Here is a 14,704-nt window from a genome sequence, read left to right as displayed (position 1 = left end):
GAAGGAACAAAATAGCTTCTTTTCTTGTGTTCTTTTTAGGAGGTGCTAAGCCCAATGTCTCAGAAATAGCCTCTGAGAAATGCGTTTTTAAAAGACCCTTGAGCTGAACTTTATTTGGGGTTAATCAGAGTCTCTAATTGTTGGCAGGTGTGCACCCAAGACTGAATGTTGTAATTAAAACAAAAGGTGCTTCAACAAAGTATTAGTTTAAGGGTGTGCACACTTATGCAACTAGCTTATTGTATGTTTTTTATTTTTTATATTTTTTCCCCTAACAGATTTGTTTGTTTTTCAATTGAATTGTACAGGTTATAGGTCACATTAAAGGTTGGAAAAGTTTTGAAATGATTTTTTGTGGTCTCATTTTTACATCACAAAAACCTTGCATTTTAACAGGGGTGTGTACACTTTTTATATCCACTGTATGTCGCATGGAGGTTCAACTTTCAAATGCTGTACCCTGAGACAATAAACACAAGACAAATGACCGTTTCAATTCAGCATTTTTCTACTGCACTTATCACAATGCTTGAAGCCCACTGTTCCTTTTTTATCAGCCATCATCAACATTAGAGTAAACACCTGTCCAACAATGGTATATATGACACAAACAGCCAATTACACACTATGAAGAAAGAAAGGACTTTTTATTTTGTTTTTTTGTTTACCAACAACAGTAAGACAAGAAATATCCAACGGGTAAAGAAGGGAAGAAAGGGGGGAGAGAGAAGAGAGGGGAGATACCAGCAATGGTATTGGGAATTACCTCAGAAGTACAGGAAGGCATGTACCAGCAATGGTAGGAAGAATACCACAAACTTGGTAAGGAAAAGAAGAAAATATGTCAAAGGGTAAGCAAACTCTATAGGACTAACAGAGAAAAAGGAATTTTACAAGTAACCAAGAGAACAGTTTTAGAATTATAACATTTTTAAATGACTTAGCTTGAGAACTAGCCTGACACGTCTTGTAGTATACGTGGCAAACGAGATCTGAGGTGATAGAGAGAGGGGCACTATGGGTAAGCTTAGTTTGAGAGTTTTTTGCTGGCGCAAGTTTGTTATAACGGCAACTCAGTTCCAAGGACGGAACCAATACCCATTAGTAAGGAATGAATGAAAATTAAAAACATCAGATCTATCTTTATCTGGAGGTGATATTATTTTGTACTTGATAAATCCATTAAAGTACACTTGGAATTGTGGAACATTTTAAGACAGTTTCAAGTCTTTTCAAGATATAAAATAAATGAAGATAAAACAAAAGCTATAGTGGTAAACTATTCACCCACATATGAAATGGTTCAGAAATACCAATACTTATGGCAACATGATAAGGTGAATTAATAAGGAGAATGAGTTAAAAAGGATTCTGTTATGGCAGCTGAAGATGTGGGAGGGGACTGAAGAGAAGACAATACAAAATGAAGAAACTGGAAACTTTTGATTATGGCTACGGATAGTAAAATACAGGCAGTGAAAATATTTTAGTCACTTTAACCTTATGTACAGAATTACAAATGGGAAATTATACAATGACCCCCCCATTAATATTCAAAAACGTGCACGCTGACCAATCAGCAGAGTTATAGTAACGGAAAAAAGGTCCCGTCGCCCGGACTTTTTCCATTACTATAACTCTTTTTTTACAGCAACGGAGAACGCAAGATCTCCGTTGCTTCACACTGTCTCACTATGTTAAACTCCTTTAACATAGCGAGACAGTTTGTAAAAAGCAACGGAGATCTTGTTTTCTCCATTGTTTTTTTCAAAACTGCCTCGCTATGTTAAATGGGTTTAACATAGCGAGACAGCTTTAAAAAAGCAATGGAGATTCTCCGTTGCTTTTTTAAAGCTGTCTCGCTATGTTAAACCCATTTAACATAGCAAAACAGTTTGTAAAAAGCAATGGAGATCTTGCTTTCTCCGTTGCTTTTGCCCACAGCTCTGATGTACTGCGTAGGCACACATGCTCAGTACATCAGAACTGCCACAGAATACCAGACAGCTGCGGAAGGGCAGCAAGGAGGCATTATACAATGCCATTATTTAAGAAAAGTAATTATTTTTTTTCTTAAATAATGTCATTGTATAATAGCAATAACCCACTTCTGGGTGTGGGTAATGGTGGATTTACCCACGGTTGGCTTTGTTTGGCCACTCGGGCTTCGCCCTCGTGACCAAACCACACCAACCATGGGTAAATCCAGCATTACCCACACCCAAGTGTGGGTTATTGCTATAATAGTCATGCATCATTATCTAAAAGAACATTTGTCTGTATGTCTCTTGCAATGTTTCAGCTAAAAAGCACAATGAAAAAATTATAGCATTCACATGTATATGATGTCCAAACTATATTTTTTGATATTAAAGGAGGCTCACTTAACAGACACTGGGTCCATTTTTATAAGACTTGCTCTTATAAGTGACTTGCTCCACGTACTGCTTTACAGATTCATCTTACACTGAAGTCATTTAAATGGAGAGCAAGTCTTTTGGAATCTGTCCCACTGAGTATTTCAAGGATTAGAAATTTAGTTATATACAGGGAAGTTTAACTTCAAATCCTGTGAAAAGGCATAGGGGATCAGTTACTTTTGTCAAAAAAGATGCCTCATTTTTCCTTTAAGAATAAATAACAGCTAGCGACAGTAATTATGCAGTTTGCAAAGGAAACATGGAAGGGCAAAAGTACACTGTAGTAAATGTATATACCTCAACCAGGTACAAGTCAAAAAGAAATTATAAAATTAGTAAAGATGTGAGTCAAGAAGGTATAGTTTTATGGGGTAGGAACCAGAATACAATGTTTTGTCTAGATGAGGCACATTGTGGCCCACACAAAGGCATACTTACCTCACCTGTAAGCAAATTCATTATTACGTATTTATCTGCTATGAGGAAGGTGGATACAAATAAGGTCTTAGAGTAGCATACTTGCTTTTCAGACAGATTTCTTCTTACTCTCACATAGATTAATAACAGCTACATAACACTGTTATTTAGTAGATACCATAGTTATCTATCTAATAAACCTGCTGGGTCATTCTCCTTTATCATTAAAATTTCACCTAGATAAAGGCTCATTTCAAAGACACTGGAGAATGATTTTTTTTTTTGTGGAGTGGACAGTTTGAAGAAACACTGAGTATTTTTTATAATGACCGGCAAGGACTGACAGCAGGATGAGGTCTCTTTCTACGAGATTTGTTCAAGAAGTTATTAAACACATCTAACGGAAGGATTTTACAAATATGAAATATTGTTAAACTGGGAAGAAACTAGGCGCTGTCAGCACAGTCTGCTGGGAATTCAAAGTTAGGTGGTAAACTGCCTGATACTGAACACTGAATGCAAGAAATAAGGATAAAATAACTAAGTTGATTTATTACAAGCCAGACCAGGCGAGAAGAATTTTTCAATTATGAGATATTGAAATCACCCATACATGCCAAAACTATATGCCTCTAAGACATAGATAATAAGAGACAGAAGGGCAGTAAATAAAATCAGGCACAGTATAGCTGGAATTACACCTGCATTAACGCTACAAGTGCTGTGAGTCAGTTAACCAGATCTCTTCTCCTATAGAATTTGAAGGGTTTAAAGTTATGAAAACTATCACAGGATCGGGCAAACTCGTTACTTGCAGAAATATAAAAGAAAAGAAGATGGGAAAAGCTCCAGATCCAGAAGGACTGCTGCTTGAAATATTTGCCCAGGGAAATCAATTTTACAGTGAACTTCACATGATTGGTTAACCAAGTATTTTCAACTAGTTGTGTCCTGTCAGTCTGGAAACAGGATTTAACAATAATTTTAAGGATCCAAGTAGTCCTATAATTTTAAATGATAACTACAAGCTCTTCACTGCCATTTTAGTAAACAGATTAGCTTGTTTTCCACCTTCTTTGCTACATTTTGATCAAATGGGTTTGCACCTGTCCATACTGCATTTGATAGACTTCGCTTTTAACTGGCAATGTCAAGAAAAAAAAACAAGCCCTAATAAAAGCGCATTTAGACATGGAGAAGGCACTCAGCCATGCAGACTTAGAATAGTCTATCTGAAACATTACTGCACCTCGGATTCTATACCAAAGTTGGGGATCTGATCCACTCTCTCTCTTCAGTAAGAATAAAAATATGGACCAGACTTCCTCCTGTAGTTACCTCTGCAGAGGAACTAGGAGTGTCCTCTTTCCATGGTTGTTCTTGCTTTATAATTAGAACCTTTGGCAGCACAACTAGGAGCAGTACCAAAAAAGGGGGTATACCATTCAGGGTTATCAAGTAAACTTTTTCTTTATGCTGACGATTTAATTGCTAATTTATCTTCTTTGGGTGATTAATTAGGGATTACTTTTCAAGAGGTGCAGGAATACGAGACACATTCAGGTTATGAAATAAACACATCAAAGACAAAAAAAATATGTTCTTCAAACAGACTCATCCAAAAGTAGAAGGTTCTCTTCCATTTCTTTTTGACACTAAACAGCTGACCAACTTCGGACAGAGAATGGGTGGGACACTGTCTAGCTCAGCTGAACTCACTTACAAGGATACTTCATACAAAGACTTCCTCCAAACATGGAAAAGGATGTTTTCAAAATTTTATGCAAGAAAATTAAGACATAATACGGTTTGTGCCGCCTCTCAAACAAAAGCACGAAAACAGGAACAGTAGAGGTGATACCATGACTCCAGCAAACATCCGGGGATAAATACATTTTAATTTGTTTGTTTGTTTGTGTCTTTCGGCTTTTCCCGGTTAGGGGTCGCCACAGCGGAACTCCGGTCTGCTAATGATTGGCAGTAGATTTTATGTGCTGACTTGCCGGGCCTAACGCACAACCTTCAACGAAGGAACGCCCATTCACGCATGTCGCCACACAGAAGACGCTCTAACTGAGAATCGAACGGGCAACGTCTAACTGTGAGGCGACAATAACATCACAAAATAAAACAGTCAAAGTAAACATGCAATAAAACAAAAAGCTTAACAGAATCACCATGTTTTTCATCCTAGCTCAGAACCTTTTCAGACATGCTACCTCTGTATCGCCACTCCCATCTATTTATACTAAATGATACTGGATGATTAAACCTCATTATTCAATTACACCAACTATTTTATACACACTTTAAAATTTAGCATTAAAAACTGAAGATGACATCCATTAATACATACATATAAATACTAAACCTACTCTAAATTTAAGAATCCATAACCTAAGACTTTTATAAAATACATACTTAAATAATTACTTTATAGGTAATCTATAACAAAAAAATAATATGCTGTGAAGGAAACATATTATATTAAAGAACTATTACTCTGCTTTCCTCTAGGGCTAAAAGTTAATATGACAAACCTAAATCTAAATAACATAGATTATTCTAATCTTGTTAAATACTTCATAATCTTATTAAGAACATAATATGCTAAATCATAAAAAGTACCATAAAATTGTTCATGTATAAATAATACCACCATTAAACATTCTCTTAAACACCTGACATGTTTTGACAAATTCCCCTTCTACTAATTTCCAGAATTAACTCAGGAAAATGGTAATTCTCTAGGCAGATTAAAATTCCAGAATAGCCTGGAAGATGAGAACATTACCAACCTCCACAGAAGGACTACGTCTGCTTGACTTTGAGTTGTATAGCAAAATGCAGTTAAACAAACTGCTCCATGAATTTTTAGTAAATGCTAATCATGTAATCTGGAAGTCAATATCAATTAATTATTGAGGAGGGGATATTCAAAGTTCATAACATAATACTAAGCAATGAGAAAGGAATAAAATGAAAAATGAATCTACCCTTAGTGACGTTCTGACTCTGACGCAGCTGACAAAAAGAGGTACTAAATAGGACTGTACTAGTGGACCAAAGACTTGTCATCTATACACTGGGCTAACCAGTCAGAAGTACAAGCAAACAGAATTCACAGGTCTCTTGCTAAATGTCGTGGCTTGGTGTACTGGGACAGGAAATGATGACTTGGTATTTCTCTGTCCACACTTGTGGGATGCAGAATGAATTAAGAAGACTGTTGATGATCTGGTAACTATACAGAGAAAAGCTAGCTTGCTAAAAATCAAAGAGACAAACTCGCCATTATGGGAAGGGGGTTTATAGAAAGTACAGAAGGATTCATATCACCAAAGAGAGGTTGTAGTAGAATTCATACAACTTTAGAAGGCACTAAGGTAAAAAAATAAATAAACAAATGCAGACTGTCAAGGAAAAGAGACCTATAGACTCTGGTACCAACTGAGGTATGAAACTGGTTGATACTGTTTCCTTAGCATGCAACAACGTCAAGGGGATTTAAGTTCACTGACTTGCAGTGCTTAATTATTTTTATACACCCCTCAAGATTAATGAACATGTTTCCAGTAAGTAGCTCTGGTTGCTAGTGATGTTAACACTAGGGTTTGGTTGAATATACTCTCAGAATGGAGGATATTACATATATTTAAGCAGGAGATACAAGACATCTGCAACAACCTTTGGCTGGATCAAGTTGTCCATACAATCACTTTGTTTTTAACTCCATTAATAAAATGAAGAGAGATATGTTTGACTTCCTAATACTGGCCTCTAAAAAAGCTCCTAGAGTTAGAAAATAAAGATCTAATGAGGAAGGAAGTTAAAACAATTATGGAGGAGATATAAAACATGGAAATGCTGATGGAAAATGTGAAGGTAAGGGAGAACAAGCTAATAATAAAAGATGACCTTTGATTCTTTAAATATTTTATAACCTCTGATTATTAAGAAATTTTGCATTTTTAAGCTTCTTCTGCTAAGTGGATCGGTTGCAATCAAAGTCACTTTTGACTTTATAATTGAACATCACAAAGCAGACAATCTGGTGGCACAGCCTGGGCTTGTTAGAATACATGTGTAACTTTTGTTCTTTTACTTCTATTTTAATTAGTAAATAAATAAAAAAAAATGTTATACTCAAGGCTTAGACTCAATAAACAACTTTATTAAAAGAAAATAAACTCAGAATAAGCGCTTCTGCCATTATTCCTTAACTTCATCAGACTCGGAGTCCGATGAAGTCAAGAATTAATGAAGAAGGTGCTTACTTTGAGTTTATTTTCTTTTAATAAAGTAGTGCATTGAGTCTAAACCTTGAGTATAACATTATTTGCTTAGTTATTTTATTCTCCTGGTTGGTGTCCAGTGCATTGTTTGTTTTTATTTTTCTCTTCTGATCAGTGTTTATTAGGCATAGGAATACTGGAAATGAGCATTTTGTTGTTCCTGAATTCACTGCTTAAAATGCTGATGCTTTGCTTGAGTACTAAATTACATACAAACAGTTTCATTTAATTATGATTCTCATTTTACCTGTCTTTGGTTGAGATGCAGTGAGGTGGGAAAAGGATATACTGGATCAGACAAGACTGCATTTTGCCATCGTTCTCACTGGAAAAATTGCTCTAGTAATTAAAAAAAAATAGAGGGGAAAATGTTTAAAAATTATATTACTGGTTAAATATGTTGTTAATAAATAATTTTGGCTACATAAAGCTGCACAATATCAAGGGGGAAAAACAGGAGGGTCTAGAACTTGAGACCAAGATGATTCCTAGGTCCTTACCAACAAATAAATTATAGCTTCACTGCATTTCATCAGTAACATTTAACATTAACAATTTATTCATCCTTTTTCATGTAAGGTCTACATCACATTTAAAGTCATATGAAATGTGATACTCTATACACTAGAGGTAGTGCTCAACTATTTTGAGGCATCTCCCAAGTCTTTTTTGTTAAATAATTTCTTTTAATAAAAAATATAGGGAATACTTTGAAAAGCAATCCACTTAGTCTCGTTATAGTTTTTTTATACATTCATAAATACTTCGCAGTGCTACCACCTTCTTGTTGTTGAGAAGGAACACTCTTACTTGTTAAGTTTTGAAGTAGATTTATGTTATTCTGAAAGCAACAGTGATACACTGTGACATGTTTCAATACAAATTACAACTGAAGCAATGGAAATGGTCAGTTTTAATTTTTTTTTTTAAGTTATGCCAGGTTTACCTCCGACAGGTCTTCAGTCTAGTCTCACAAAATGAGTAGTAAAATCCATACCAAAAGACTACAATCTACCTTCATTGGGACCTCCAGCACCATGTTGACAATTCCTTCTCCACTGGATGCAAAATGGAATCCTTCAGACAGGCGAATCCTGTAGAGTTAAACAAATAAAATTAGAATCCTTTGCATTCTATCAAGCATTCTGTTAAACTATAAATGATAAACACTATCAAAGTTAACAAAAGTAATTCAGATAAAGAAAAGAAGTTAAGTACTCACCATAATGTTCCGTCTGTGTTGTCTATTTTCATTCTTCAACAAGTGGGTTCAAATCCGTATCAGAGGCTTGTTACAGGTTGTGTATACTGAAAACTCTCAAGCTCCTCCCTTACCTATAAAGCTCTAGTCCCTCTCCACACCTCAGATCTTGTTTGCTGACCTTTTTGCTTATTAGAAAATAAGGAACAACCATTACATGAGAAACCAATATCTAGAGCTCAAAGGCAGGAAGCACCGGCTCCCTTAGTATCTTCTTATTCTTCCAGAAGTCACAAACAAAATGGCAGGGGGTTGTGGGTTGGAGGGAGGAGAGTTGAGGAAGAATGAAAATGGATAACACACACAAATAGAACATTATGGTGAAGACATTATTTTATATGCTGCTGTCAATTTTCAATCATTCCTCAACAATTGGGGCAGAGTCCCCAGCTACCTGAATCCTGGGTGGATATTAAGGCAGGACATATCTGAGCACTGTTGAACTGAAGGCTGCTCTTCTCCTAGAGACCTGATCCAATTTATAATGAGGAGCAAAGGTATGAGGCTTAGACCAAGCTGCAGCAGCACAAATATCGTCCATGGAAGATCTGTATAAAAATACTAATGAAGTTGCCATGGACCTGGTTGAATGAGTTCTTAGTAAAGACAAACCCAATTTGTTGTAGAAAGAGGAAATGCAATCAGTTAGCCACTTAGCTACAGTTACTTTGGTAACCGGCTTGCCCAGTTTTGATCCCAAAAAGCAGACAAATAATTAATCTGATTTTCTGAAGTTTTCCATTCTCTGCAAAATAGAAAAGTAACGGTCTGTGAACATCCAACAAGTGTAACATATATTCCCCTTTGTTCATGAAAATTGGAAAGAAAACTGGAAGATTGCTAGACTGATTGATGTTGGATTCTGACACCACCTTAGGAAGGAAGGATGGTTTGGTTTGTAAGGAGACCCTATCTTTAAGAAAAATCAAATAAAGAAGCTTAGAAGACATTGTGATAAGTTCTGAGACTATTCTAGCACAGGTTATGCCAACTAAAAAGATAGTTTTCCAGGTTAAAAATTTTAGTTCACACTTCGTTGATGGTTCAAATGGAGAGCGAGTCAAAGCTTCTAAAACTAAATTTAAATCCCATTGTGGAGTTGGATCTTTAAAAGGGGGTCTAAGAAGAAAGGTTACAAAGTTTTGGAGAAGCTAAGGTGGAACTGCTTACTCATATACGCAAATTGGAAATGGCAGCTAGTTTTACTTTAATAGTGGAGGATCTAACCCCTTCATTAAAAACTGTAGCCAAAAACTCAAGAATTTTAGGTACTGGGGCTGAAAAAGGGTCAGTGTATTTCTGCTCTGCTAAATAAACATTTGCTTTCCATTTACTTCTGTAAATCTTCCTAGTGGAAGCTTTATGGGTATAAAAAAGAATGTGACAGACAGGGGAGGAGAGCCTGGGTTGTCTAGCTTTCAACAGAAGTGGAGAAACCACATGGTCAACTTTAGGCCTAAAATGTCCAGGTGAATCATGTCTGTGGGTGAGACAGGAGGTTTGGAACTGGATCCAGAATCCATGGTGGGCAGGCTAGATGAGGCCAAAGAAAGGCAGACCAACTCTACTGAGGCCAATAAGGAGCAATAAGGATGACACTGTTCTTCAATCGAGATGCTTTCTGGAGAAACCTGGGGATTAGAGGAGTTGGGGGGTAAGCACAGAGGAGACTGGGGTGGGCAAATCGTGGAAGATAGCACCTTTCAACGATTCCTCCGGTGGGGAGATCAGAGCAAGGAACCTGCAACACTTGTTGAGGGGAGATGCAAAGAGATCGCAGCAAGGTTGGCCCCAATGGCAGAATATCTTTTCTGCAACTCTCATGTTGAGACACCACTCATGAGGACAATAAAACGGTGCTGCTCAACTTGTCTGCTATCATGTTGAATTTCCCAGGAATGTGTGTTGCCTTCAGAAATTGTACAGATGAGATCGTCCACTGCCACACACTCTGCTTCTTGACACAGGGGGTAAGATCTGGTTCCAACTTGTTTGTTGACGTACCAGACCACTGACATATTGTCTGTCTGAATCATAAAAGTCCCAAAGGAAGATTGTCTTGGAAGGTCTAAAATGCTAGGAGTGCTACTCTCATTTCTAGGACACTGATATGCGTGTTGGCCTGTTTAGGGGACCACATGCCTTGGATTGCCTTTCCCAATAAGTGCTTCCACCACCCAATTTGGGAAGTGTCCGTGGTCACCGTGGTCACCATGGCCTTAGGCCGAGGAAGGATGAAGGGGCAGACTTGCAAAATCTGATCTGATTGAATCCACCACAAAACGCAATTTTTCAAGGCTGAGTTATTCTGCTCCGGATGGACAAAAGCTGGTGCAGAATAGACCACTGAGTCACTAGGGTCCACTGAAGAATTTTCGTACAGTACTTTGTTAATGGAACTAGAACTATAACAGCAGACATTGACCCCAAGACTTGGAGAATCAACTGAGCTGATAGAAAATAATGTTTGATTATCTTTTTGATTTGAAATCGAATAGTCTGTACCCTTGTTAGGGGAAGGGAGGCGGTCACTGATGCCATATTGAACAAGGCCCCTATGAACTATATTACTTGGGATGGTTCTAGCTGGGATTTGTTGTGATTGATGGTAATTACAGGTGAGAGAACAGCTGGAGTACATAACTTTGTGCTTTTATCAGCAGATGCCTGGTTGGAGTGGTTATGAGCCAGTCGTCCAAGTAAGGAAACATCTGGAAGCCCTGCAGTCTCAAGTGGGCTGCTACTACTGCCATGCATTGGGTGAACACCCTGGGGGCTGTGGTGAGGCCAAAGGGCAGAGCTCTGAATTGGTAATGATAGATTTCCAGAAGGATGCACAGATATCTTCTGGATAGTCTGTTCATTTTTATGTGATAGTATGCATCCTGAAGATCTACTGAGCATAATCCAATTGTCCTTGTGCAGGAAAGGCAAAATGGACTCAACTGTGATCAACCGGAACTTTGTGCACTAAACTGATTTGTTCAGATTGCTGAGCTCCAAAATTGGTCTTTAGTACCCTGTTTTCTTCGGCATTAAAAAGAATCTTGAATACATTCCGAACTCTTTCTGTCTGGAAGAACCTCTTGGATGACTCTTTTTTTATAGCAGCTTTTTTTTATTTCTTGTACTGCTTCTTTCCTCTGACTGGGTGGAACATCAAGAATTTTGTTTACTATAAAGGGAGTGAAAGGGTATTATATAACCTCTGGAAATAATCCTTTGCACCCATTTATCTTTTGTACTCTCTAGCCAGGCTCTCTAGTCCAGGGATAGATAACCACTGCTTCCAGATCCAGATGTGGACAATTAGGTCTTCTTTCAGAGGCGCTGGTAGGATTCAACAAGAAAAGGTGTCCCTAAATCCTTGGTTCTGAGGGCCTCCTCTACTGCACGGGCGGCATCTTCCACTAGAGTTCCCTCTGACTCTGGGGGGGGACTATCTCCACGTGGATCATGGAAAGGACACTGGCCCTTTCTCAACCACATTTTTCAACCACCTCGTTTATTCCAAGAGAAGGTTCTTTGAGGAGTCAAAAAACATATGACCACTGCAGACAGGGTCTTACCATCCTGCTCACACCTGGAGAGTGTGTCTTTAACCTTGGGGCCAAACAAAGAAGTTCTGTCAAAGGCAGCACTGACAATGGAAGACTTGAAGGGCACTGCAAAATCACACAGGCGCATCTGGGCATGTCTCCTAATGGAAATGCCTGAACATGCCGCTCTTGAGATACCTTCAGCTGCATGTGAAATAAGCCTCGTGGATGAATGAGGCATTGGGAGCTTTCTGCATCCTTCCTTTAGCAGCAGAGGAAGCTCTCTCCACTCCCTCAAAAGCAGAATGCCCCAGACAGAAAGAGACCAACGGTTCCAAGAAGACATGCTTCAGGACTGTCAGCTCCTTCCAATCCAAAGGCAGACCACTTGAGGCAGGGGTTGGAAATGACCTGTTCAATGCTGAGGCTCCAAGGGGGAGAGATGGTTCAGACAATTTCGGAGTCAACTCCAACACCTCAGATCCAGAAATGATGCTATGGCTCCGAGAGTCATCCGGCTCCAACACTCTCGGAACCGGTCCACTCAAAAGACGGTATCAGAGTGGAAGACACAACGATCTTTGGCTCCAACATGAATGGTTCTAGGATTCTCAGATCCAAGTGCTCTGAAACCAAAGGTTGGATCAGAGAAAGAGACAAAACATGTGGAGTAGTACTGATAAAGGTCTCCGGACCTGATGGGGTAGGAGCTGAGAAAACACCCATCAGAATTTGTCTAGAGAAATTTTCTCATTACCCTATCCACATTTGCTTTGGTCACACTTCTGGATGAGCAATAAGAGGAAGCAACTGATGAGGTCCTGGAATGGTGATGTCTCTCTAGGAAAGGAGACGGAATGCGGGAGGGTAAAAGATAGACACACAAAGGATACTGGGTCAGAGGAAGTTTCTTTAGCTCTGAATGTGTCAGTCCAACAATGTAGATCTGGCATCAGAATTGTCAGATCCGAGCAGTTTGCCTTTGGATCTGATGAAGTCAGATCTGATCATTTAGATAGCTTATAGGTTCTGCAGTAGGAGAAGATCTGGAAGGGTCCGAGGGATGCTTCTTGGCCTCCTTTTTTTCTCCATTTTCTTGGGGGATTGAACCTCAGATATAGTCTCAGAAAAGGTGGGAGGATGTAAGCCTTTTAAAATAAGTTAATTTTTACAATCCACAAGGGCTCGAGGATTAAAGGCCTTATATATTTCACAAGACACATTCAAACTGGCGAGGCCTAGACAGTAAACGTACAAAATCATGTGCATTTGATAAGGAATTTTGTGGCCACAGGCCTTACATTTCTTAAAACCTGTTGTTTTTTCAGCCATTCCAGAGAAACCTCTCCCCACTAATAGGTGGAAGGAATTTTTATTTATTTATTTTTTTTTTTGAAAGGAAAAAAAAAAAAGAAAGTGAAAAGTTACCAGTAATGGTAAATGAAGGAGCTACCACAGGAGTACAAGGTAAGAAACGATAACACCAACAATGGTAATATTAATTTACACCAAAAAGTGTAGAAAGGGAAAGAGAGGAATATTATGGAATACAAAGAGAAAGGCATATATATATATATATATATATACACACAAGATCTGGGATATGGAGGAGAAGGATTAGGGCATTACGAGTAAGGGAGGAGCTTGAGAGTTTTCAATATCCACGAGCTGTAAAAAGCAGCCAAATCAGATCCAAGGGTCAGATTAAAGAAGTAAAAGAGGGCAAGCATTAAGTGGGATAAGTTGATCCTCCCAAAAGAATAAGGTGGTTTATGATTACTTGACTTGAAGGGATATTTTACAGCTACAGAGTTAAGGTTCATAAACATAACGTACGCAGGAGGTTACAATTCAAAGTAGAAAGGGAAAATGATGAAGCGGGGGGGGGGGGGACTTTAAGAAATAAGGCGAGTGGAATTTTGAATGCAGATCCTGATGAGAACAATCACCAACAGGAGAATACTATATTCATAATTTTTTTTTAGAAAGTATTCTAAAAACAACGTCAACACATAAATTGAAAAAAGGACATTTTTCCAACAGGGATGAATGCAAGTAGGGATACAGAAAATAGGCAAGAGGAATTTAATGGAGAAACTGGCAAAGTAACCAAGGTACTGGACACAAAACTAGACACGGAAAAGTAATAGAGAGGGATGAGGGCAAGAAAACGTTTATACTGCAAGTTACAGACTGCCTTTCCTATCTGGGACTGATACGCAAAGAGAAAGGGATAGAGGAGTCCTAAGTGAGAGACTTGCTTAGGTACAGTTTTTAGTTAAATCGAGAACAGAAGCCACTGTTAAAAAGGGTATAATTAGTAGGGCATATAAAATATTCCATGATAACTATAATAATCAATAAAAGAAGGTTAGAAAAAAATAGGGAAGAGAGACTGGAAAAGCAATTTATAAGGGAACAACTGGAGGATTTATGTACGGCTTCCAAGTAAGCAACAAAGTCCAGAAGATTCAGGATTTTTGCTTGAAGACGTTTGCATAGGTATGTTTAAACTCCAAGTAGACTTCAGAGAACTTTTCCTCAGGCAAATAGCAAATGCTGCTGTTGGGATGGGAACAAAATAAGCAACTGGGAACATGTTTTCTGGGAGTGTAATGAGCTGCCAGACTTAAAAAAAAAATCTCTAGAGTACTGTGTAAGAAATACTGGGGGAGCAAATAAATGGCTGTAACTAAGGAAACTACTGTTTTGAACTGAGAATGGATTGGAATTGCCTAGGGCTAAGATCTTCTCAAGTTTAATTCTCTTGTC

At 38.2% G+C, this 14,704-nt stretch overlaps 1 protein-coding gene across 2 annotated transcripts in view; it reads right to left on the bottom strand.

The window, feature by feature from the left end:
* Positions 1-14,704, bottom strand: part of SZT2 (SZT2 subunit of KICSTOR complex) — a 3,556,133-nt gene that overhangs the window by 2,959,210 nt on the left and 582,219 nt on the right. For both annotated transcript variants that reach the window (XM_044085412.1, XM_044085413.1), the window contains exons 17-18: positions 8,148-8,226; positions 7,380-7,471 (exon numbers count right to left, since the gene is read on the bottom strand). In XM_044085412.1, coding sequence (XP_043941347.1) covers positions 7,380-7,471; positions 8,148-8,226 — 171 coding nt within the window. The remainder of the gene's footprint in view (positions 1-7,379; positions 7,472-8,147; positions 8,227-14,704) is intronic.

The sequence above is a fragment of the Protopterus annectens genome, chromosome 10.part0 (assembly GCF_019279795.1).
Source record: "Protopterus annectens isolate FY-2018-M chromosome 10.part0, PAN1.0, whole genome shotgun sequence".
In the NCBI taxonomy this organism is placed as follows: Eukaryota; Metazoa; Chordata; order Ceratodontiformes; family Protopteridae; genus Protopterus; species Protopterus annectens.
This window is presented reverse-complemented; position numbering and strand designations above follow the sequence as displayed.